The sequence below is a fragment of the Phocoena phocoena genome, chromosome 5, assembly GCF_963924675.1.
Source record: "Phocoena phocoena chromosome 5, mPhoPho1.1, whole genome shotgun sequence".
Taxonomy (NCBI): Eukaryota; Metazoa; Chordata; class Mammalia; order Artiodactyla; family Phocoenidae; genus Phocoena; species Phocoena phocoena.
The window spans coordinates 123,023,284-123,048,769 of NC_089223.1; the positions used below are offsets into that span (position 1 = coordinate 123,023,284).

The 25,486-nt window shown below is 35.4% G+C and overlaps 1 protein-coding gene and 1 non-coding gene across 2 annotated transcripts in view; one reads left to right on the plus strand and one right to left on the minus strand.

Moving 5' to 3' along the window:
* Positions 1–25,486, plus strand: part of FAT4 (FAT atypical cadherin 4) — a 170,153-nt gene that overhangs the window by 79,793 nt on the left and 64,874 nt on the right. Inside the window, exons 3-6 of the mRNA XM_065877754.1 lie at positions 4,493–4,754; positions 6,597–6,947; positions 13,335–14,257; positions 14,890–15,064. Of these exons, the coding sequence (XP_065733826.1) occupies positions 4,493–4,754; positions 6,597–6,947; positions 13,335–14,257; positions 14,890–15,064 (1,711 nt within the window). The remainder of the gene's footprint in view (positions 1–4,492; positions 4,755–6,596; positions 6,948–13,334; positions 14,258–14,889; positions 15,065–25,486) is intronic.
* Positions 1,774–1,880, minus strand: LOC136123998 (U6 spliceosomal RNA). The gene has a single exon (XR_010655947.1). It is a non-coding gene; the product is annotated as a U6 spliceosomal RNA (small nuclear RNA).

Sequence of the window (25,486 nt, forward strand, 5' to 3'; positions counted from 1 at the left end):
ACTGGGCTACAGCTGAAATACGATATTTGTTTCTTGTAGCATTGCTGATACTGCATATTTGGAATATTAAATAAATAGACTTTTCAAAAGACCTAATTAAATCATTACTCTTGGCTACACATTTTCAGACATTCACTAGAACTACTAATGCACCACATCAGCTGATTTTGAAAGTGAAAAAGATGGTTTATCGACATAGTCTGTTGCCTTTGCTTCTGTTCAGAAGAATTATCATAAGTTTAGGAGTATTAATTATTATAGTCATTTTGCAGACAGGACATTTCTCAATTTCAAACCATTTGTACAACAGCTTGAAATGTTTTTGTATCTTGGCTTTCCCCTAGTTTCCAAATTCCATTTTAGTAGGTCCGAATTGAGTGTAGCTGTTTTTCCCTGGACTGTTTTACCAGAATAATCGAATTCCTTGTGAAATAGAACAAATGGTACAGAATGTGGTCAGATTAGAAGTCTAAAATTCTTATTGAATGTTTTTGTTAAACCATACAATTACAATAAATACATTAGATACTCTATGTACACCTGAATATGCAAGATAAATGTGCATAGTATGTTAAACCTAGCTGTTCCATTACTAAATTAAAATGTTCTTTGGGGCATTCATGTTACTAAATTTTAAGATTAGCTTAGGGAATGCAGTACAAATATAGCAAATTCCACTAAATGTAAATTTTGAAAGAGTATTTTTGCCTTCAACTGTTAGAAATCATCCCCTTATGTGTTTGGTCATGAAGATAAAATATATTTAATCTGTGATGGAAAAGATGTATGGAAACTTCAGCTGCTGAAATTTCCCAGCATGTCAGCTTTATAGTCTAAACACCCTAAATTTATGTTCTTCCTAATATCTTCTGGAGAGCTCTTAGCTGTATATTTTCATAAATACCTTGCTATAGCTTAATATGGTAAAAAAGTATATTTGTTTTATGTGAGTATATTTAAATCAAAAAGCAATTTTTGAAGTTGACAATTCCAACACTACTTATACCTCAGTGTCAAGGCTCAATACTACATATTAACAGGAAATCAGAAAATATTTTCCCTGGGATATGTACCAACTCTAATCAAATTTTTACTTAAATTATTTATTTGCAAACAACTTAGTCATCAAATACATTTAACTTGTATTTCTTTTGTAAGAAAATAATTAAAATAGGACTAAAAGTAACAATTAGCATTGTCATACACTTAAAGCTTCTCAAGGATTTTTCTAGGTCCTTTACACATATGAGTGCTTTTAATCCTCAGAGCAGCCCTATGTGGCAGGTATTATTACCAATCCGATTGTCCAGGTAAGGAAACATTGGTTCAAAGAGGTTAGGTAGTGGCCCAATGACACACAATTAATAAGTAGTAGAGCAAATATTCAAGCCCAAAACTATGACTCCAGAGCATCAGATCTCAGCCAGTACAGTGTATAATATTTAACTCAATATTTCAATTATAATATACATATAAGTAAACATATCTAAATCAAACTGCTCATAATTGCAACAATATATAGGTAAGTTTATAAGAGATTTTTAAATACTGTAAAGTTATCATCCCCCATCATCAAATCCAGATGGGTGCTTAATTTTTTTTTATTAATTTTTATTTGAGTACAGTTGCTTTACAACGTTGTGTTAGTTTCTGCTGTACAGCAAAGTGAATCAGCTATACGTATACATATACCCCCTCTTTTTTGGATTTCCTTCCCATTTAGGTTACCACAGAGCACTGAGTTCCCTGAGCTATACAGTAGATTCTCATTAGAAAAATATGGAACACTTCACGAATTTGTGTGTCATCCTTACGCAGGGGCCATGCTGATCTCCTCTGTATCATTCCAATTTTAGTATATGTGCTGCCGAAGCGAGCACTGGATGCTTTAATTTCAATTTCCCTTAATTTCTTTATTTTTGATGCTGCTAAAATCTGTTCTTTCTTGAAACCTTCCCTTTAACCTCTGTGGCAGGCTGTCCTCTGGGTCTCCTAGGTCCTTCCCCCTCTTCTTCCCGTAGTCCCTGCCCCTTTTTCTCATTCTCTAAATGTAGTATTCAATCTTTATGCTGCTGTTCCTTTCTTGATCTATTCTAATTTAAATCCTCAACAAATCTTGTGGCCTCAACTGTGACCTACATATATCGACCTTCAGATAGTTTTATGAAACCCCTTTTCAAATCTCTGACCACACAACCATTTCTATGGTTATGACCATCGCCACACAACCATTTCTATGGTTATGACCATCGCCACACAACCATTTCTATGGTTATGACCATCGCCACACAACCATTTCTATGGTTATGACCATCGCCACACAACCATTTCTATGGTTATGACCATCGCCACACAACCATTTCTATGGTTATGACCATCGCCACACAACCATTTCTATGGTTATGACCATCGCCACACAACCATTTCTATGAAACTATCCTTCAATTGCTTAACATACTATACATAAAATTATAAAATTTCACTGTATACTTTCTCCTGCATCAAAGCAGATCTTATCCAGAGGTGTCTTCAGCAAGAGTATTCTCCTAATTCACAGCCAAAGTAATTTGAAATTAAAGTTTTTTCCTTCAGTTTCACTTTTACATCCATTGCCTGGAGTTGTTAAAAGAAAGAAATGAGACTGAGTGAAGTAAGTCAGACACAGAAAAAAAAATATCATATTTTTTATATTTGGAAACTAAAAATAGGGTACAAATGAACTTACTTACAAAACAGAAGTAGGGTCACAGATGTAGAAAACAAACTTATGGTCACCAGGGGATAAGGGCAGGGGGGAGGGATACACTGGGAGTTTTGGATTGACATATACACATTACTATACATAAAATAGATAACTAATAAGAACCTACTGTATAGCACAGGAAACTCTACTCAATATTCTATAATGGCCTATATGAGAAAAGAATCTAAAAAAAGAGTGGAGATATATATATATATATATATATATATATATATATATATATATATATAACTGTTTCACTTTACTGTACACCTGAAACTAACACAACATTGTAAATCAACTGCAATTTAAAAAAAAAGAAAGAAATGGGAATATAGGGGAATGTTGAACAAATGAGAGATATTGTTACTGTTACTTCTATATCCAATAACCTATCAGATCTTAACTAATTTGTCCTGTGTATTATGTTTGGTACATAATAATTGAGAGTCTCATTTCTAGAGCAAGATAGCCAGGGTTCATATTTCTTTGTCTCAGTTTCTTTATCTTCAAAATTGGGATAATAATAGTACTTACCCAACTGGATTACCTTTAAGTATCTAAACAACTAGTGCCCATGAAGTGATGTGCTCAGAGCAGTGCTTAGCACTTAATAAACACTTAATAAATGTATTTTTCTCAACTTTTCCATTCCTTCTGCCAAATTCCTAGTTCATACCTCAGATTTTGAGTGCTACAGCTCTAAGATCTGAGAGAAAACAAGAATGGATCCCTGCTTTCATTTTACAGAACAGGGACTTAGAACCAGAAAATAATACAGATTGTATAGAGTTTCATCTTGAGGAACTAAAGCCCCAGCCTCTTGGGGCCAAACTTTATTCACTGTCTCCCTTCTCTGGCCTCTCCTCATTCTAGTCCATCCTACACTATCGAGAGACTTAAAAGATTGTTTTCAATTAAAACAAGATTAGTGGTTTCTTGGCCATACAGTTCAATGTGTGTTACAACTGAGATTCTCCAACATACACCCATAATCTAATACTTTAGCTTGATTTTTCTTCTTTTATTTTAGATTTAAACTCTCCACACTACCAAATTGGTCAAAATAATCCCTGTCTTTGGTTCTCACAGCGCTTATTGCAAGCCTCCATTTAGTGCTTGATTTGTTTAATACCTTTTCATGTTGAACCAGAAGGAACATGAGCTCAGAGTCAAGCAGACTAGGGTTTGAAATCCACACTCACACTTACAGTGTGACTCTGCATAAGTTAACTAGCATCTCGGAACCCCGTGTCTTCATTTGAGGAATAGTATCTCACGGAACTGTGAATGGAAGCGAGATAATGCATACTTAGTGCTGTCACTAGGCCTGGCACAGAGCAAGCCTTTAGCAAACCTCTGGTTATGTGGTTAATAGTATTAGCATCATTCGTATTTTCCATGTGTATATTTTAAGAATTAAAAAATATATAAATACTGAAGGTTGAGATTTGTTGTGTTATTTAATGGAGTGAATGGTATATATAAATACTGAAGGTTGAGCTTCATCGTGTTATATAAATACTGAAATATACATATAAATACTGAAGGTTGCGATTTGTTGTTATTTAATGGAGTGAATGGTGAAAGACTAGGTAATACACTACTCTGGCTTGTTACCTTTTGAAATCTTACAGTATCATGTGAAATTAAGCCCCAAAGCTTCACTTTGTCAAATACGTATTCAGCACAAGGAGTGGTACTCTTGGTGTTCTATTTCTAGCAGTTCAGATACTCATCTTTTTTTCCTAGGGTGCAAATGCCCTTGTCACATACACAATCATTAGTGGAGCCGATGACAGTTTCCGAATTGACCCTGAATCTGGAGATCTGATAGCTACCAAGAGGTTGGACAGGGAACGCCGTTCCAAATATTCCTTGCTGGTTCGTGCAGATGACGGCCTTCAGTCCTCAGATATGAGAATAAATATCACTGTCAGCGATGTGAATGACCACACACCCAAGTTCTCCAGGCCTGTGTACTCTTTTGACATCCCAGAAGACACTACCCCAGGTAGGTGGCACGCCCATAAGTGTATTGGCAAGGATCACCTTTGACTACAATTATGGACTATGTTTTGGCTACTCTTAAATTGTGACTAGTTTTTACCGTATGCTACTAGGTATAAATGCTGGATTTTGAAATATTTTAATTAACCATCTTCACTACAATTCCCAAACAAATTTCTAGACTTTTGAGAGCAAATGAAGGTAGCCAATCATCTGGTTACTAATTACAGATATTTCTGTTTCTGAAAGTATTTGTGACATGCATTGTGGATTTTTCTGGCAACCATAGTTTTGATAGCATTTTTCCACTTTAAAAACGTCTGATGTTCACTTTGTTATAAAGCAGAAACTAACACATCATTGTAAAGCAATTATACTCCAATAAAGATTAAAAAAAAAGTCTGATGTGAATAGGTTGCTGTGCATAGAAAAAGCAAAGAAAAGCACATGAAAACCTGTCAATACTGGTTCTAACACTTACTAGCTGTGTGAACCAGGGCAGTGTATTCATTTCTTAGCTTCAGTTCATTCTGCTGTATATGGAAACAATTCCTGTTAGAATTAGGGTAAAACATATATGAGTTTGCTAACATGGGGTTCGAGGATTAGCAGATGCTCAATAAATGTTAGTAAAATAGGAATCCTGAATTCCCACCTTGTCTATTTGAACATATTATGCTGTGACTGTTGAATTTGAGTACCCAAAATCCGTGTAATTGGTGTGGGTATGCTTCCTTCCCACTATTGGAAATTCTTATCTAAAACTGAAATTGCATTCTGAATTACATTTGGAGTGAGTTTGGAATTAGGCATATGTTTTAGAAACTCATTTGACAGAGGAGTGAAACATTTATAGAAGCCTACTTCTCACTACAGTCCGCAAGATGAGTTATGCATGTCCTTCATGTAATTCCCATTACATTTCTTTCTCGCCTTAATTCTAGCAATGGTCATGATACTGCCCAGGGTTCATGGCCTTCCCCAATCAATAGAAATTGACTAAAGGCCAGACAAGAAATTGAGGCTAGGCTTTATTGGGGCCCCTGCCCCAGCAGGAAGGAGCAAAAACAAGTAATAGGTTCCCTTGCTTGCTCGGCAAGCTGGTTCCTTATGTGGGGTCAGGGTAGGGGTGTGCCCAGGGGTCGGGCCAGAGGGGTGGCTTAGGTGTTCTGCCCACCTGTTTGTGGTGCTGAGTGCAGGGAGCATGCACAGTACCCTGCTTTTGCTCCCAACACCCAGTTTTTGCTCCTGGCTCTTCAGAAGTGGCAGTTGGTTTTTTTGGTCTTTTTTTATCTCTTGGTCTAGAATTTGCCCCAACTGGGCATGCACACGGTTATTTTCAGTCCCATATAGTTTCTCTGTATTTGTTTTGCTTGAGGAGAGGTGTGTGCTGGTGTAAGCCCTGCAGCACTGCAGCAAAGGGCCCCAGGTCCCAGCCTGTCTCGGTCATATGAGCTGTCGACTGGTATCCCCTCAGCATAAGTTTGTATTATTGCTTGGAATTCCCAGTTCCTGACACTAGCAATGGGCCCCAATATATGCTCATTGAATTCATCAATATGTTTATGGATTGGTAGTGCCAGGTAGAAAAATAATGTCCGAAGTAGTGTTCATTCCCCAGAACATTTACATTGCAACATATCTAATACGCTATACATTTTGATACTATTTGGGAATGTTGGTATCGGGTGTTAATGTAGAAATCTACAGAATGTTGTGTTCATTATATTTTCATAGTAATTCTCTAGTTAAAATACTTTACTGTAGAAATAAAGTTTTTGATATCATAAGTATTCTCTTAGCAATACCCTGTCCCATTAATTTTAGACTCTTATTTTTCTGATAGGTTCTTTGGTAGCAGCTATTTTAGCTACAGACGATGACTCTGGTGTGAATGGAGAAATTACATATATTGTAAATGAAGATGATGAAGATGGCACATTTTTCCTGAATCCAGTTACCGGAGTCTTTAATTTGACTCGAATATTAGATTATGAAGCACAGCAATATTATATTCTCACTGTTCGAGCTGAAGATGGTGGGGGACAATTTACTACCATTAGGGTTTATTTCAATATACTAGATGTAAATGATAACCCACCCATTTTCAGCTTGGATTCATACAGCACATCTTTAATGGAGAATCTACCTCTAGGATCTACTGTTCTTGTGTTTAATGTCACTGACGCGGATGATGGTATGTACTTTATTTTATATACTTAAACTTTATTAAAAAATATCATCAGCTTTATTTCGTATTTCTTTACTGTGTGCCGCTGTCACAAAATTGCATTTTATAAGTATAGGTCCAAAGTTGAGGAATAGATTATAATTTAACTATAGAGGATGAAAAGATTAAGTATTTTGTTGGTTAATTTCTTATTTATAACAGTTACACTGCATGCATTGTTATCATCTTATAAGCTTTTTAAACTTTATCTTTCTTTTTTTCTCCCTAACTGTATGACACTATTGCAGGTTAGCAATGTAGAAGTCATAAAACAGCTTTTTGGTAGGTTTATGTCAGATAAATAACTATTTGCTTACATATATTCTTTTAACATGAAAGGGATAAAATATGGATGCAAAAGGAAAACCAAAGTCTCAAAAAATACTTAAGAATGCATGATTAGTTTTATATTTCTTTTTTTTTTTTTTTTTTCCTGCGGTACGCGGGCCTCTCACCGCTGTGGCCTCTCCCACTTTGGAGCACAGGCTCGGGACGCACAGGCTCAGCGGCCATGGCCCACGGGCCCAGCCGCTCTGCAGCATGTGGGATCTTCCCGGACCGGGGCACGAACCCGTGTCCCCTGCATCGGCAGGCGGACTCTCAACCACTGCGCCACCAGGGAAGCCCTAGTTTTATATTTCTGACTGAAAATTGCTCAGAGTATTGTAGCAAGCTTTCATGCTTTGTCTCAAAGGACAGTCTCAGATCTCTTTAATTTATGCTATATAATCCAGTTGAGATTTTACATTAAATCTAGACTTTACAATGTTCGATTTTTGCTTGATTTTTATTTATTTGAAAAACTTTATTTTAAAATAGGACTCCCTTGGTCTTTCTTCTAAGACTAACTTGTATATACGAATATCAGATAATATAGGCTCAGAGATAACATTGTATAGATTATCAGTCTTTAACTAAACTGTTTGGAAAGTTTGTACCTTGTTTTCCCTTCCACTGGATGCAGCTAAATGTTCATTCAGTTGAGAAAACAAGGGACATTATTTTAAGAGGAAATGGGTCTCTAGCCCAAGGATATGCCTCGTGACACAGGCATATCAACCTTGATTTAGAATTTCCTGGTTCTTGCTGACTTAAATGATTTATGTAATCTCAGAGTACCGTTCTATCTCAACATTCTGCTCTATACTTAGTTTCCTTTCAGGAGTGTCCAGAATTGCCACTTAGAAAGATATGAGAGGCAAAGAGCACAGTATTTTAATTCATGAGAATGCTTTCTTTGGAATTCATTAAGTACATTTTGAAGTCTTCCCCTCTTATTTAAGCACAGTTAATATTGGACACATAAATATACATAAAATAGAAGTGCCTATAATGTTAGTTCTAGAAATTGCTAATAATATTAGTAACAATAACCGACAATTGTCAAATACAGGTCGTCCCTTGGTATCTGCAGGGGATTGGTTCCAGGACCCCTACTGGTACCAAGATCGCTCAAATCCTTTATGTAAAGTGGTGTAGTATTTGCATATAATCTATGCACATCCTCCCATATAGATTACTAGATTAGTTATAATACCTAATACAATATAAATGCTATGTAAATAGTTGCCAGTGCATGGAAAATTCAAGTTTTTCTTTTTGGAAATGTTTGGAGTCTTTCTTTCCCAAATATTTTTGATCCATGGTGGTTGAATCCGTGGATGGGGAACCAGCAAATGTGATGGGCCACCTGTCCTTAGTATGTACCCAGTCCTGGCCTAAGAACATCGCTCAGTCTATTTCATGTACATCAGCCCAGCTCTGTAATTGTCTACCATTAGGCTTTATACACAACTGAGGTTAATCTTTATTTTGGATGTTGATTTCTCTATTATTATTGATATAAACTTAATTAATTTACCTGATCTCTGGATATGAACTTTTTTATTGGTTCCAACTTTTCTGTAGTGAAGAATTATCTGCCAGGTTTCATTGTGACTTATTTATTATGTATTAGAGAGAGTCCATTGTATCATAGGATTGTGTGCAGCTCTAAAGTAAATTTCGTTTATCCTCACACCTTGATTGTAGGGAACTGGGAAAATAGCAAATAAGCCACTTTTTTTGTGTGTGAAATCTGCTGGAATAATCCATGTAAGCATATGCAGAGAAATGTGTTAACCATTGACTTCAAGTTACTTCTTATGGATTTTTTTTTTTGCCTTTAATTGTGTTAGGTAAAAGTTTCAAGCTACATTTTCCCATTGTTTTAGTTCAGAATACTTTTATCAGTGTAATTTCCTGTATTTTGACCTAAAATATAGGACACAGTTTCTAATCTCTCTGAATTACAGGGATCATGATAAGACCGTACAAGGGTAACCTTCTTTGTTTAAAACTGCCAACTCAGTTATACTAAATAGTTCTCAAGATATTTCACAAACAATATTATTTGCTAATTAGACTTTCCTAATTAGCAAATTTATTAGCAAATTTATTTTAATCTCTGATCAAGAGTTTTCAGATGAGAGAATATTGTCATCTTAAATGAAGACATTTTATATGGAAATAAATTTAACGTTTTCTGTTACTTATATCTAAATTCTCTAATTTTAACCTAAAATTTTAGATTACATACCATTTAATAAGAATAAAGCAAATATTTTACTGTGTTCACAAGATAAGTAGCACATGTATTAATCTCAAGGCTTTCATGCATACAGTTAAGAAAGTATCATATTGAAGCAAAGTATTATAAAATGGAAGTTTCACGGAAATATTCTGGCTTTGATAATTATTACATTATCCTAGAAATAAATTCATAAACTCTTCAAAATATTGGGGAGTTGTAGAGTCATAAAGCAATTGTAATTATTGCTGAATAAATTTACTGATATATGCTTGGTACACAATGCAGATCATTTGACCTGTAAATGGGTTTCATATTCCAGTGACCTGATGACCTTGTTGGAACTGCTTCATAAACGTGAATGCTATTTGCAAGAGTTCCATGTGTTACAGCTGTATGATAAGTTGACAAATACTAGTTCATCATAGAAATAATTAGACAACATTTATGGATTGTGAATAAATATACACATTTCATAGTAGCGCTACATACCTATAGTTATATGCTGTATTTCCTGGAACTAAATTATTCTTAAGATTGAAATAAAAATCAACCAAAAAAAAAAAAAAAAAACACCCTAACACAACCACACACACACAATAAAGCTGCCAGAAAGAAAGAAAGAGTCACGTAAATAAACTGCTTTCAGAACATTGAACACAAATGGTTAGAAATATGAACTTTTCTAGGCTTAAAAATCTGGTGCTATGAAAGCCCACTAAATTCAAGTCCCAACACATATGAATAAATTATAGAATACTAAAATAATATATTTAGTGATTCATGATTGGGATATTTGATGCAAGGAGCAGAGAGAGAAGAATGGCCTGAGCTCTCAATTTTTCAGCATAGTACAAAGGTTCAGGGAGAATTTTGAGTTTCAATATGTCTACATGTATTTTCTAGATGTAGAGCACATGCCCAGAGTCACTTAGACTTGACAGGAATGAAAAGTCCTTTTCTTTACAGTAAAGTCCATATAGATGGCTTCCATGCCCTGTAATTGCAACCGTAAGGTCTCAGTTCCTGAGATGAGAGCTGTTTCTTAGATGATGCTGCAATATTTTGTGCAAAACTAGTTGTATTTGTATGTTTATTTTTTCAAAGATAATGATTGTTATCATCAGTTCACTGTTAACGTTATCACCTGATACATTTTTCATTATGAATTTGAATATAAAGCCAAATTTTTCTTTTTTCATAATTCTAGCTAAAGCTTAATATTTATTACTTCCACCATCTACCTACTCCACTAAACGTTTTCCCTAAAAAGGAGGCTCTCCTGCTGTTTACAAGACTATAAAATCTTGGTATCATGTTCTCTTTTTGCCTCTGCAAGTTAATTGTTGACTCCAGGAAGTAGCATACACAGTGGACCAAGGGTGTTCAGATCCTTGATTTAATTACTTGCATCCCAGTTGATTTATGTAGAAATGTTAGGCCATCACTTTGTAGCCATCTGTAGTTTTGTAAGTATTTTAAATTTCTTTTGATCTTGGGCATGAAAGGTTTTATATGCTCACGTAGAAGTATATCTCTGCTTGTTGGTATTATTTTTATCCAGAGGTCATCATAACTTTTTTCTCAATAATAATTGTGTATGAATTTGTGCCTCAAAGACTAGGAATTAAATATTTACTGATGGAGTTAGCCATAGGAAAGGCAAAAAATTTCCTTAGAGAGTAATTCTATTTAAAAATATATTAAATATATATATATAATATATATATGGGTATATATATCTTTAAAATCAAATTGCTTTCTAAGTAATATATACATATATTGCACCAGTTGATGAAACTTTTTGTCTTTGCATCAGTTGATAGAACTTTTCTTCCCCCAAACCTGTGGAATTTTAAGTCAAAGAGTTGAAGTAGGCTCTTGACCTTGTTCTATCCAGATCTTAAACTTCTCTTTATCTCCTGCTGGTGAATTGAGCTGTGGCCTCCGTTAGCTTTATTTATTCATATTTTCCCTGATCCTCAGACTCCTAAGTATTTGGAAGTTTATAACCTCTGCTTTGTTCTCTTGTGAATAGTCTTAAATAAACTACAAAGATTAAAAGCCACAACTCTTAAATGAGGAGAAAAATCCTACCTTTTCAAAGATCTGCTCAATCCTTGTTTATCCTAGAAATTTTTGTGAATAAACCAGTTCCTGAAAGTTATCTCCATAAATATTTTTCTCTGCATCAACATATTGACAAAAGACATTAGATAAGAGACTATTAAATCACAGGAAAATAATAATTCTAGCATTTTTTTTAAAAAATAGAGCAAGCAGACTTTACCTGGTAGAAAAAAAATCCTGTTACTCAACTAAACTTACCTTTATAAAGATTGTAATGAGTTTAAAGAAAAGGCAAAAGCAAACTCAAATATTCACAGAATCTTGAGAAAGAGTATTTTTCAAGAAATAAAAGAGGAAAAAGGCGATCAAATTGTTCTAGAAGACTTTTGGGAAAGGGTGGACATCTTTTCTGACACCTGAATAGTTAAAATTAACTTCAGAAATATAGGAGCCATTTGTAAGCAGTTTTTGTAACTCAACAGATTTTCCCTAGCAGAAGATCCCAGAGTATAGTATCTTTATTAAGGATGAGTTATCTACATATACAATATGTTTCTTGGAAATTCTTATCCTATGGTTGCCCAACAGCTTTATGATAAAATACAAAAGTACACATGACATTGTGCACCAGTGAAGAAAATGCTATTCTGGGGCAGAAAATATGATTTTTCTTTCTGTTTGCACTGCTTATCTGTTGTTTACCTTTAAATTATTTACTAAACTAATAGGTTGATCCATTCTTCATATCATCTTTGTTAGAAGAATCTCTGCAATCATTTTATGAAATGAGGATTTATATATAATTTTTTTTTTACTTTTTATTTTATATGAGACTATAGTTAATTACCAGTGTTGTTAGTTCAGGTGTACAGCAAAGTGATTCAGTTATATGTATACATGTATCTATTCATTTTCAAATTCTTTTCCCATTTAGGTTGTTACATAATATTAAGCAGAGTTCCCTGTGCTATACAGCAGGTCCTTGACACGTGTTCCTGGGAAAAATAGATAAAATATTATCTAAAAATAGCCCCCAAATAGTGTGAACCTTTATATTTGGAGCCTTTTACTGCTAATATTTCTTTCAAAAATTACTTTTAAAACACGGTACATACACATAATAAAATTTGAAAGAGAATTATTTTCTCAAAGGCCATTAGCCAGATGCTTAATAGGAATTAAAAAGTATTTATTGGTTCTGACAAGAAATGTAAAAGTAAACTTAAAGCATCCATGACTAATGCCATACATCAGAAAATTTTATTACCCTTCTCTGAAAATTGGTGTCGGCCTCAATAAATTACTAAAGTGATAAATGTTTGGCTAGTAGTATAGTGTGGCACTGTTAATGTTGAACTCTCAGGAATTATGTGACAGAAATAAGTAAATGTATAGAAAAATATCCGCTCTCTGGAATATTTTTTTCCTCTTTATTTTTGTAATTTAGCATTTCAACACCATGGTAAATAGCCCGCAGTATATAGATCATTTGTTCACCAGATTGTAAACATCTTTTCAGATCAGACGTTGACGAGGAAAGGATTATGGGTTACGTATTACTTATAAAGAAAATTAACTGTGGCTAAATCATCTGTAAGGTGTGTTTGGAGGCATCATATATCAAATGTGAAGTTTCATATCATGAAAATTTTGGTGCAGTTTACTTTGCAATCAGCACATATTTCAGAAAATTTAATTTTTCCCTTCCATTTCAGGCATCAACTCCCAGTTGGCTTACAGCATTGCTTCTGGTGATAGCCTTGGGCAGTTTACAGTTGACAAGCATGGGATACTGAAAGTCCAGAAAGCTTTGGATCGGGAAAGTCAGTCCTTCTACAATCTGGTCGTTCAAGTGCACGACCTGCCACAGCTTCCAGCCTCCAGATTCACAAGCACTGCTCAAGTCTCCATTATTTTGTTGGATGTAAATGATAACCCACCAACATTTCTTTCCCCTAAATTGACATACGTTCCAGAAAACACACCTATTGATACCATTGTTTTCAAAGCGCAAGCAACTGACCCAGACAGCGGCCCAAATAGCTATATTGAGTACAACCTACTGAACCCTTCGGGAAACAAGTTCAGTATTGGGACCATTGATGGAGAAGTGAGGCTCACTGGAGAACTGGATCGAGAAGAGGTTTCTAATTATACTCTAACAGTGGTGGCTACAGACAAAGGTCAACCATCTCTCTCTTCATCTACAGAGGTTGTAGTTATGGTACTTGACATCAACGATAATAACCCTGTTTTTGCACAGGCCGTGTATAAAGTGGAGATTGATGAAAATACACTCACTGGAACGGATATAATACAAGTATCCGCAGCAGATGGAGATGAAGGTACAAATGGACAGGTCCGCTACGGCATTATTGATGGTAATGCCAATCAGGAATTTCGGATCGACTCAGTCACAGGTGCAATCACTGTGGCTAAGCCCTTGGATAGAGAGAAGACCCCTACTTACTTTTTAACTGTTCAGGCCACAGATCGGGGCAGCACCCCCAGAACTGATACCTCCACTGTCAGTGTTGTTCTACTGGATATTAATGATTTTGTTCCCATATTTGAGCTATCTCCATATTCTGTAAATGTCCCTGAGAATTTGGGGACACTACCCAGAACAATTCTTCAGGTCAGTATATTTAAATAAAACAAATATTGTGTTCATTATAAGACTCTCATTTAATTAAAATGTACATGCTTCCCCCACTCTCTTCCTCTTTCTCATCCAAAAATGCTTACTTGCAGGTATAGCAAATCTTGAAAAGGACAGTTTTATGAAAATTATACCTAAGGACTTATTTATTTCCTTGTAGATTAAATATTGCATTTCAGTTATATTCTTTTGTGTTTACTCATGTTGCACATATTTATGCATTTGTGTATTTTTGAATTTTGTTTCACTATAACTAATATCTGCATATGGTAAGAAAATAAAATGATGTAAAAGTTTGAAAACTTACAAATGTTGTTCTCCCTTCCCTCTTTACAAATCCAACTACTTGGATGAAACTACTGTTAAAATTTTTTGTGAAGCCTTCCAAGAATTCAATGTATGGCTTTTATGCCTAGTTTTGCACAAATAATGCATAGTACTCTGTACCATTTTAATTTTTTGCTTGAAACTTACAAACATGTCTTTGAAACCCTGTAATATTGGAACATATGGCTCTACCTCATTATTTTTAATGATACACTTTATTTCATGATATACATTTTGTTAGTTTTACTCGCATTCATGGTGTGTATTATTCTCTCCTATAGGTCGTGGCAAGAGATGACGATCAAGGTTCTAACAGCAAACTCTCGTATGTTCTATTTGGTGGTAATGAAGACAGTGCTTTTACTCTCTCATCTAGTGGAGAGCTTCGAGTGACACAGAGTTTGGACCGTGAAACAAAGGAGCATTTTGTCTTGTTGATCACAGCTACAGATTCAGGTAAGTCTGTAATAATTTTGTCCAACTCTGAAGAATTTCTTCATAATATAAATAAATGGAAGTATTTTTGTCTACCATTAATTTAAATATTTGTTGAAATTTACTAATGCTTGGAACTCCAGTTGTATCTACATCATTTATAGAACATATATCACTTTATGAAATTTATATGTAAGTGGTAAGAGCTTAAGCACATTACAAGCAAAGCTCTATTCCTGTAAAGCAAAATGTGTCCTTGCCTGGAAGGATACCCCAGTACCTCTGGGGGTGACTTGATGCTCTAACACTTGAGCTGCGGGGCATTGCAAATATTGGGTTGGCCAAAAAGTTCTTTTAGGTTTTTGCAGAACAAAACCCAAACGAACTTTTTGGCCAACCCAATACTTTAGCTTTGAAAACATCCAAATTGTTCTAACTGGTCATGGAGATAAGAGAGTGGGTCCAGAGTTTTACTTCATTAGTCCTTTAGGTTCTGCAAAATTGTAAGTAGTCATAATAAACATTTGATGAAGCCTCACAGAGCTCCAAAGAGAGCAGTGAGAGCCCCGGGTTCTCACTGAGATAGCAGTGGAATGGACTACCATGGAGAGAAAGAAAAGTAGCATACGTTAACTTTTAGTGTTTGGAAACAGTCATTACATAAAATTGTATAGCAAGTAGCATAAAATACAATCTATTCAAAAAAGGAACGTTACTGTTTACCACTACATTATTTTGCATATATTGACTCTATTCACAAGTGTTGATCACTTCTAATTAAAAACTGAAACAACTAAAAATTTGTTAAAGAACCATTATGCCTTGAAGAAAGTAGGTATTGCTTAAATATTTTTTGAATGAATGAATGAATGAATGGATGAATGAACCATTGATCTACAAAAGTATTGGGGAATTATGAAACATTGTCTTTATGTAATACTCATTTATAAAAATTGTCACAACTTAGTATTTTAAGTATTGAGGAATTTAGTAATGTTGACATATTTTAAAATTTTGTTGGAATTGTTTTAAGCCAAGGCAGATTTGTTTGAACCTCAAAGGACTATTTTTTGTATATGTATATTCATGTAAATATGTGGCTCCTGCTATAGAAGAACAATTCTGAATGTTCAAATGAGCTGTTTTTACTGTGGTTGAAACGTTTTTGATGAATATAATATATCAATTTTTTATATATAACCAGTTTCGAAGTATACAATTTCATGTTACCACTTCTCATTAAAAAAGGAGATTTTAAGATTGAGTAATAATAAATTTATGTTAAGTATTCAAATGATAGTGCCATTGCTTATTAATCAAGGTGGCTCTGTCTATATATTATTTGCCATTTGCTTTTGGAAGTGTAATCATCTGAGACTATTATTTTATGAAAGAAAGAACTATTCTCTGTATTTTTTAATGGTTGTGAATGACCATATTACATTTCATGCAAACTATAAAATCCCAGAGAACGATGAACAGAATGTAGTGTGGTAACCACATAAAACTTAAACAAGTTGATCTGAAACATGTTTCATTATATGTGTAGGCAGTGCTTCTTGGTCCGCAGGTAAGCATTTTCATGTGAAAAATGCAGTCACTGCCACATTGTTCAAATTAATCCAGTATTGATTCAAATCAATCCAAGAGTCACCTGGAGGGAAGAGAGGATGAAATGGAGTAGAAACTGGTAGAGGGTCAGATATTTAGAACCAAGGTTTTATTACGAAAACACCCCAGTCTCAGCTCTCCTCTCCAGTTCCTGGATGTGTGCAATCAATTCTAGGCACGCACAAAAACAGCCTTTGTGGAGGTCAAGTGGGGGAGGAGAAACCAGAACCAGGAATCTGGTCGCTAAGGCATCAGTCACTATAAAACTTGCCGCACAAGACGGTGTGTCACAAGTAGGTCATCCCAGGGTGAGGAGCAGATTGTGGTTGTGAGAATGCAGTGCAGGGCAGGGCACAACCCACAGAAGTTCTCCATCAGAGGATTTGTACTTTGGAACATTCTAAAGTCAAAAGCCATGGTAGAGAAGGAATGTAATCATCTAAACAAGAGTGCCTGTTTTCAATCAAATCATTCTGAGAATTTAAAAATCTTTTTGTGTGCCTACAAAGCCAAGGGGGGATATTGTGAAGGGGAAGGGAATGCTTGTTTTTTTGACATTTGGCAATCTGAGTCATGCAGTTTGTCAGGTTTTACAGATATTAACCCATTTCTACACATTACTTTTCTTTATTATCTCAAAGACTTTGGCGCTTTTATTTCCACCTTACTTACAGTAAGCCCCACCTCACAGTGGTTAAATAATTTGCCCAGGATTACACCTCCAAGAAGTAGAAGAGCAGGATTCAGACCCTAACATATCTGACTTCCAAGTTTAGTGTATATGAAGGTTTTAGTGTGGAGGTAAAGTAAATTCTGAAAAATATATTCATTTTCAAAATTATTTTATTTGCAAAGTAAACCCAATACTATTCTATGTAATATAATATAATGATAAAAGCTTTGAATATGAATTGATCTTGATTTGAATTCTGGTTCTGTCATAATTTTCTCCATGATTCAGGCAAAAAGTATCATCTCTCTCAATCTCAGTATACTTCTCAGTAACATGGGAATAATAGTAATTACAAAATATTTTATTACAAGGTTTAATTGATACAACATATGTTAAATTGCTAAATATGCCTACCACATCACGTATATAATGATTTGAAAAAAAATTGTGATCCATGCACTTTAAACATTTTAAAATTCTTAGAAATATTTGCCCTGTTCTTTACTACATAAATATCTTATTAGAAAATATAATTGAATTGCTTTTAAAAAGCATTTTTAAAAATTGCAGTTCATATTTTTACATTTTATACATTACTACATTAAAAATTTTTATTGTGGTATCAGATTTTTTTTCAAACTTCCAAAGAATGTATTTCATAGTAAGTGAGTGCTTAACCATTTAAAAACTGTAGTTCAGCCAAATTATGGTTAAGGAAGCCTTTGTGGGCTAGCCAGCAAGCTTAACCACCACTTGTAATGCTGTTTCTCCACCAATATGACAGCATAAAAGGGACATTTCATTAGGAAAAAAAGAAAGAATGAAAGAAAAAGAAAGAAGGAAGGGAGGGAGGGAGGAAGAAAGAGAAAGAAAACTTGAAATGATAGAGTTAAAATTATTCTCTTCTAATACTCAGGGGTGAGTCAGCCTGTTGGGAGGAACTTTTGCAAGTAGGAGATTCGCTAGAGCCTTGGTCTAAGTGAGGAGACTGCACAAGAACCAAGTCCTCGTTCTAGGGAGCTGAACTGTGTGCATTCCTGATGCCATCGGTCTCGATCCTGGGGAAAATTGGGGATCTAGAATTCTTAATATAAGGACAAATAATGCAAGTGCAACTCTAATTTCTATGAAGGACTGTTGCCGTTAAATGAAACATGTGAAGACCAAGTGTGTGTATATTCTACCCAACATTGAGATAGGAGAGTTAGAGTTATAGAGAGTGAAAATTCATATCATCAGTAAAATGAAAGTATCTGGAAGTTTGTCATTCAGGCCTTTAAATATGGTGCTTAGGGGCGTGGTGGGAGACATAAATGAGATTCAGGGACACTGGTGCCTTGGTCACAGTATTTTGGCAGTCTTGGAAATTAGAGAATTGCTTGAATTTTGCCCCAAAGCACAGATTTTTATGAGTGCTTTTTGGGGGGCTGCCTTGAAATGGACTGGTGTTTATGAGGCCACAGGAGTATAAGTATTCAGTTAGGTGTCTGAAGGTCATTTCATACAGATCACATGTAAAGCAATCAGAAATTGTGAAGTAAGTTGACTAGATGCTTTTAAGATTATTAAAACTCATATGTGACCATAATTTTTTAGTCAATTCCTTTGTATACTTTTGGTATCATCGATATCCACTTGTATGGAAGAATGCGAGAGTTTCAGATATCGGCTTTCAGAACCTGCAGTTTAATCCTATACTCCAGGAATGAAGTCTCTAACACAGGATTTAGAATACTTATTCACTGCCATGATTTAAAAGTCAAATTGGTAGATGACATGAGAAAATTCAGAAAAATATGGCAGCTTTTAGGTCCCAGATACGATGTTATTCTCAAATTTGCAGTTTTCTAAGAACCAGGGAAACATCAGTGTTCTAAAGAAGGAAAAAATTTGACAGTTTTATTCCTTAGCTCACAAATCACTTTTGCTTTGCTCTTTTAAAATTCTTACCTGATGGCAGCCCAAAGATGGGTCAACTTTGGCAATATGTCAGTGATTGAAGCAGCAGCTTACTTTTATCAGCAGATCTCTAAATCTTTGAATATTTTTGGAGAAAATACTAACATTCCACTATCATCATATTTTTATTTACTGACTGCATGGCTATAGAGTAGGACATCTGGAAACTCTCTGACTACTCCTGTCTACTGTTTAAAATGAGCTGCAACCACGCTATCCTATGTGTGTGGGACCGACCGTTACAATGTTAAGTAACAATACTAGGACAGAGTATAATAATTCTACCTCATTGTTTTTCCTATAGGATTTACTTACTAAAGATTAACTTAATGACTATAACTCAAAGGTGATATTTTGTTTAACTGGTGTAATGAAAAGTATGGATATTCTGCCTTCAGTCTGTATTACTCACTGTTACTTCTTCTAGAAATGTGTACCAAGTAGAAACTCCTAGGAGGTTGAGGCTTCACCTAGGTGTAGTCATGCAGGACCTGCAGAGAACCCAGCTCTCCGTGGTTCCTTCTAAGTGGGGAGCTGGCCCTAAAGCAGTTAATGTCCTTAACATGGTTTGGTATTCTGTTCCCAAGGACCCTTCCCTACAAAAGTTTTCCTTACCATTTTCTCGTAAGTGCAATAAATAAAAGAATATGTTTTAAATATAGTAAGTAGCAGGGAATTATCAGGGAACCCAGAGCAGTATACTTTCAAAAATCAATCCTAAGAATTAATTACAAAATGGAAGTATATCCTAAAGGTAAATACATAACTTTATAGTTAAAAAGAGGCTCAAATCCCACCTCTGCCACTTTCTAGGTACATGACATTGAAGAAGTTACCATTGTGTTCATATCTATAGAATGGAAACAGTAATTCCTATGTGAAAAACATATCGGCAGGAATAAATATGGAAATGACTTATTTTAGCTATTAATATTAGTCAACATACTTTCTGGACATCTCAAGCTTAGTAAGGCCAAGTAAAATTTTTTGACTTCCATCCACCCTAATCTCCATAAATTGTTCTCTGTCCCTGATTTCACAGTTGCTAAAGATAAACCTTGTTATCACTCTTCATTCCTCTTTCTCTGTACTCCGCATTCAACAGGTCCATTGACAAGTAGACTCTGCCTCAAAAAATGCCCTGAATTTATCCACTTTTCTTCATTTCCACTACCACCACTTTAGTCTAAGCCAGGGCTAATGTGAGAGCTTCCTAATTGCATTTCTTCCCACAGTACCTTCTCCAACAAGCAACTAATGAACCTTAAAACCATAACTTAAATCGTCATGCCCTGTCGCTTACTTAGACGCAAGAGGGAAGAGATATGGGAACGTATGTATATGTATAACTGATTCACTTTGTTGTAAAGCAGAAACTAACACACCATTGTAAAACAATTATACTCCACTAAAGATGTTAAAAAAAAACACAAAACCTTCAGTGATTTCCAAGAAGGAAAACTATATTTCTTACCATTGACCACATGGCATTAAATGACCTGACCTCTGTCCACCTATCTGACTCCTTCTGTCACCAACCTCTGGCTGCCTTTATCATGTACCACCATTGGCCATTGTCACCTCCCGACTCTGTGTTCAGTATCTTCATGTTGGTTTGGCTGAAATTGGCCAATGCAGGAGTATTTACACCACAGAAATCAGCAAACTTATAAATCAGGTGACTTGCTTCTGGAGAGCAGTTGCTAAACATTTATTGCAAATGGCCAGTGCCAGTTAACCTGGCCCCTTTATAAATGCTAACCTTTTCCTGCCCTTGGCCCTTTGCATTTGCACTTGTTTTCCATTCATGTCTTGGTCATTTTGTCATTACCTCTAGGTAAAATGTCAACTTCTCAGAGAGGACTTATCTGACTACCAATCTAGGGTCCCACTTCCCATCTCTCCAGCGTCTTTATCACTTTAGCTTGTTGTGGTTTCTTCTTAACACTAGTTGCTATCTAAAATTATATGCTCATATAGAATATAATGGATCTGAGTATGTGTAGTTTGTTTACCCCATCAATAGCTGCTATCCTTCCAGTAGCATGTAAGCTTCCTAAGTCTTGTTCAAAACTGAATTCCCAGAAACACTCCGAACAGAACCTGTCACATAGCACTTGCTTGATAGCGTTTATTGAATGAATGAATGACTTAATGAGTGAAAAGTGATGATAATTAGTTATCAATTAATCAACATCCTGTTATTTTAATATGTAACTATTATTTCATATTCATTTACCATACTTATATTTATTTTGTTATTATGTATTTAATTGCTTGCAGATTTTTCAAGGGAACTACCAAAAGGAAAAGTGCCAATATTTTTTAACTCACGGCTGAAATTCCAGAAGTTTTTGCTACATTGGTTGTGGTCATTCAAATTAACCCCTGCTTTGAAAAGCAGTGCAAGTGTTTTAAGGCTGTGTAGTGTTTAGTGTGATGTGATAAATTGCAGTCATATGTAAGGACCCACTGAAGCATTTTATGGCTTTAATTCACTTTCAAATGCTTAAAATACTGCTTGAGCTATATTCTTATGACTCTCCCCTGAACCTTCTGGCTCTTATTCAATTCTGTTACCTTGTAGATGTTTCTAGGTAGGTCTTAGCTCTACTTTGTGCTGTGCTGCCTACCTTTTCTTACTCTGGTTCACTAACTCAAAATCTGCATAAACAGACACTGTGCTTTTGAAGCGTTTCAGCATTTGGCGATTCTCTTATATCTGGGCTTCCCAAAGCAAAAAGCAAAAAAATGTGAGCCTTCCATATCTCCTAAATACCCAACACCTTTTTGTTTTCTTTCTTTTTTTTTTTTTTTTTGCGGTACACGGGCCTCTCACTGTTGTGGCCTCTCCCATTGCGGAGCACAGGCTCCGCGCCATGGCTCACCGGCGTAGCCGCTCCGCGGCATGTGGGATCTTCCAGGACCCGGGCATGAACCCGTGTCCTCTGCATTGGCAGGCGGACTCTCAACCACTGCGCCACCAGGGAAGCCCCCACCCAACACCTTTTTAGCTACAATAAAATATATCCTATATGTGGTATTTGGCTTCACATAGCTTGATACTAAAGGCCTATGATTCTTCACATTAATGTAACATGAAAACTTTTGCTTGTTTTGAGTTTTGTTATGAAGATTTTGGTATTTAGACAAGCTATTCTAACAGATATGTATCTATATATGTAATTTTCCAGGTCTCTTAGAATTTTTTTTAACCTTCGATGATCTTCTGCCCTCACCAGTAAATTCAGAGTCTGTGAGCCATTAAAATTTGCTAGTACTCTTGCAAGGAACTGAATTATGTACAAGAAAGCACTAAAACAAAATGATGTGACAATAACGGGTTATTGCATTTGTAACACAGTGTGTAATATGGAAGGATTTTAAAATAGAACTAGAAATGAAAAAATTCTAAGCTAGAAAAATCTGACTTAAAATGATAATTTCATAGCCAGTAGACTTCTTGGAGATGAGCCAGTCCATTTCCTTTATTTTTGAGAAACAGAACTGAGGCCTGCGATAATTTGGCCGTTTGCCAGAGCTTTGCACACCCAGAGGGTGGTAGCGTCAGGAACAACATCCAGGACTTCTGCCTTTCCACCGAGTTCTTGCTCACTCATACTGTATCCAAAAAATCGAGATCTTATGACTGTCTGCAAAACGTAGATTTCCAAAAACACGATTTTAAGAAAGCTTTTCTTCTTTGCATCTTCTATGCTATTCCTTGTACTCTAATGAACAAAACATTCTACGGTTATTTTTCTTTTTCCAAGTACATAAATAAATGTTTCACAATATTTTAAGTGAAGTCAAATCAATTGGAATCAGTAATTTCAATAGTGATTGTTTGAAAATGAGCTTCAGTTTAGGCACTGTTCAAATTAAATTGCTAAGTAGGAGAAGATATAAAACATTCATTAGACTTTACAGGTCGAAGATGATAATATTGCCAAATATCCCTGCCAGTTGTCATTTTGTATGTATTAAAACGAAGCTATGATGGTAATTTAATAGACCTTATGAGTGAATTATGATTAGAGTCAGTGAGACTCATATGCTTCTATGGGCTGTATTGATGTGTAAAAAGCATCTTGACAATGTTTTGTCAGAAAATATTTATGGAGCAGTCTCTCCCAGGTATTCTTCTAGGAACTGCAGATACAGTGGTGGAAAAAAATGATAGTCTCTGTCTTCACAGAAGTTACATTCTAGTCAGAATTATAGACAAAATATAATATGTAGGCCTAGAGTTATATGAGATGCTATGAAGTTAAATGAAGCAGGTTAAGTGGCTAGCAAAATAGGAATTGGAGGTATTATTTTTGATAGCACAGTCAGGACAGTGAAAGGTGAAGAACTGGGTAAACTTGTAGATGAAACAGCTCGGAGGCAGAGATCAAGTTGGCTATATCCAAAGAAGAACTAGAGGGTGTAGATGGCTGCACCAGAGTAAAAGAGAGGAAGAGTCTTGGAAGATGAGGTAGGCAGAGGCTGGATCATCTAAACTTTTTAGGCCAGGGTAAGGAGCTTTAATTTTATTCAAAGAGTGAGACCAAGTCTCATTAAAGCTTTGGACAGGGGAGTGACAGGGGATTTTGGAGAGATCTGGCTTTGTGGAGAAGAGATCTGGTTTTGTGGCAGTGGTGAAGACAGCAGTGAGAATAGAGATGGTGATTTAAAGGCCATGACAGCAAATCCCTGAGAGTGTTTGAAATTAGAGACAGTGTGGAGGTGGTGCGAATGAGCTAATATTTTATCCATGTTGAAGGTTGAGCCAATAGGACTTGATGATGGAACTGGAGGTACAGGACATTAGGAAAAGAGACAAATCCATCATGAGTCCTAGAAAATTGGCCAGAGAAATTTGGGGATGTTAAAACAAAAGTTTTGTTTTTTTTTCCTCCGCGCCACGCGGCGGGTGGGATCTTAGTTCCCTGGCAGCCAGGGATGGGACGCACGTCCCCTGCATTGGAAACACAGAGTCTTAACCACTGGGCGACCAGGGAAGTCCCACAAAAGTTTTTTAGGGTGGATTATCCTTAATTATTTGGATATATTGTATTTTAGACATCATGAGATCTCCAGTGGAGATGTCAGGTAGATAGATATAAAAGCTTAGTTCCCAGAAAAGACGTTTGAGTAGAGATACAACTTGGGCAGTCAAACTTTAGAGGATATTCATTCTGTGCATGCTGAGTGCTTGTATATACCAGAGTTTGTATTATAGTATCTCATTTAATCTCATAACTGCCTTGTAAATTGGATTCCAATATTAGGGATTAAAAGTAAAACAAAAACAAAACTGAGAAGGTTCGCAACTTGATTTAGGTCTGCAGCTGTTAATCAGTGGAAATAGGATTTGAAGCCACTAAACCTGATCAAGGAGACCATTTTTTAACCATTACTCAGTTTCCCACAGATTAGTTCGTCTACCATATTATGTCTTATGTAAAACATGTTTAAAGAGTTTATTCTCTTTGGGTTAAATATTATTTTTATATTAAAAAGAGCACTGGTTTTTGCACCAAAGGAAAAAAAAAAGGAAAGAAACAAATTTTGGCTCTCTGCCATTAAGACAGCAAGTAAAATAAGAATATTCATGAATTCAAAATCAAAGGATTGCTGTTCTCATCAGATCAGGAAATGCATATCCAAGGGTTTTATAGAGTGCAAATCAAATGTTAAATATTATACTAAGAATATACAGTATGTACAATATACACATACACGCACATACAATAAGTCAATTGGGCTGTATGTGTATTTGCATTTAATTTGGGGGTGGGAGATTAATCTGTGTACCAATTAAATACATTACCTTTATTTATCTGTTCTCAGTCTAATATACTAAAGGAATATAGAGATATTCTGGTTATAGATTTGGCCAAAAAGTCTGGTAATGAACTGTCTATGTGTTAGCATAATTAATAGGTCTGAGGGGAAAAGTTCAGTTATTAACATTCCTAATTAAAGGCATTTATCATCTGACTGAAAGAGGGAATAAACTTCATTCTTATGCAGGGATTGGAAATTACTTTTTGATGGAGGGGATACATGATGCTTTTGCAAAAGTTAATCCTAAAATCTAAAAGGGCTAATCACTATGCTTTATTTTCTTGGTGAGGATATGATGACATTTAAATTAATACTATCTGTCACATTGTTCAGCTGAGAGGATCACAGCATTGCAAATGTCTCTA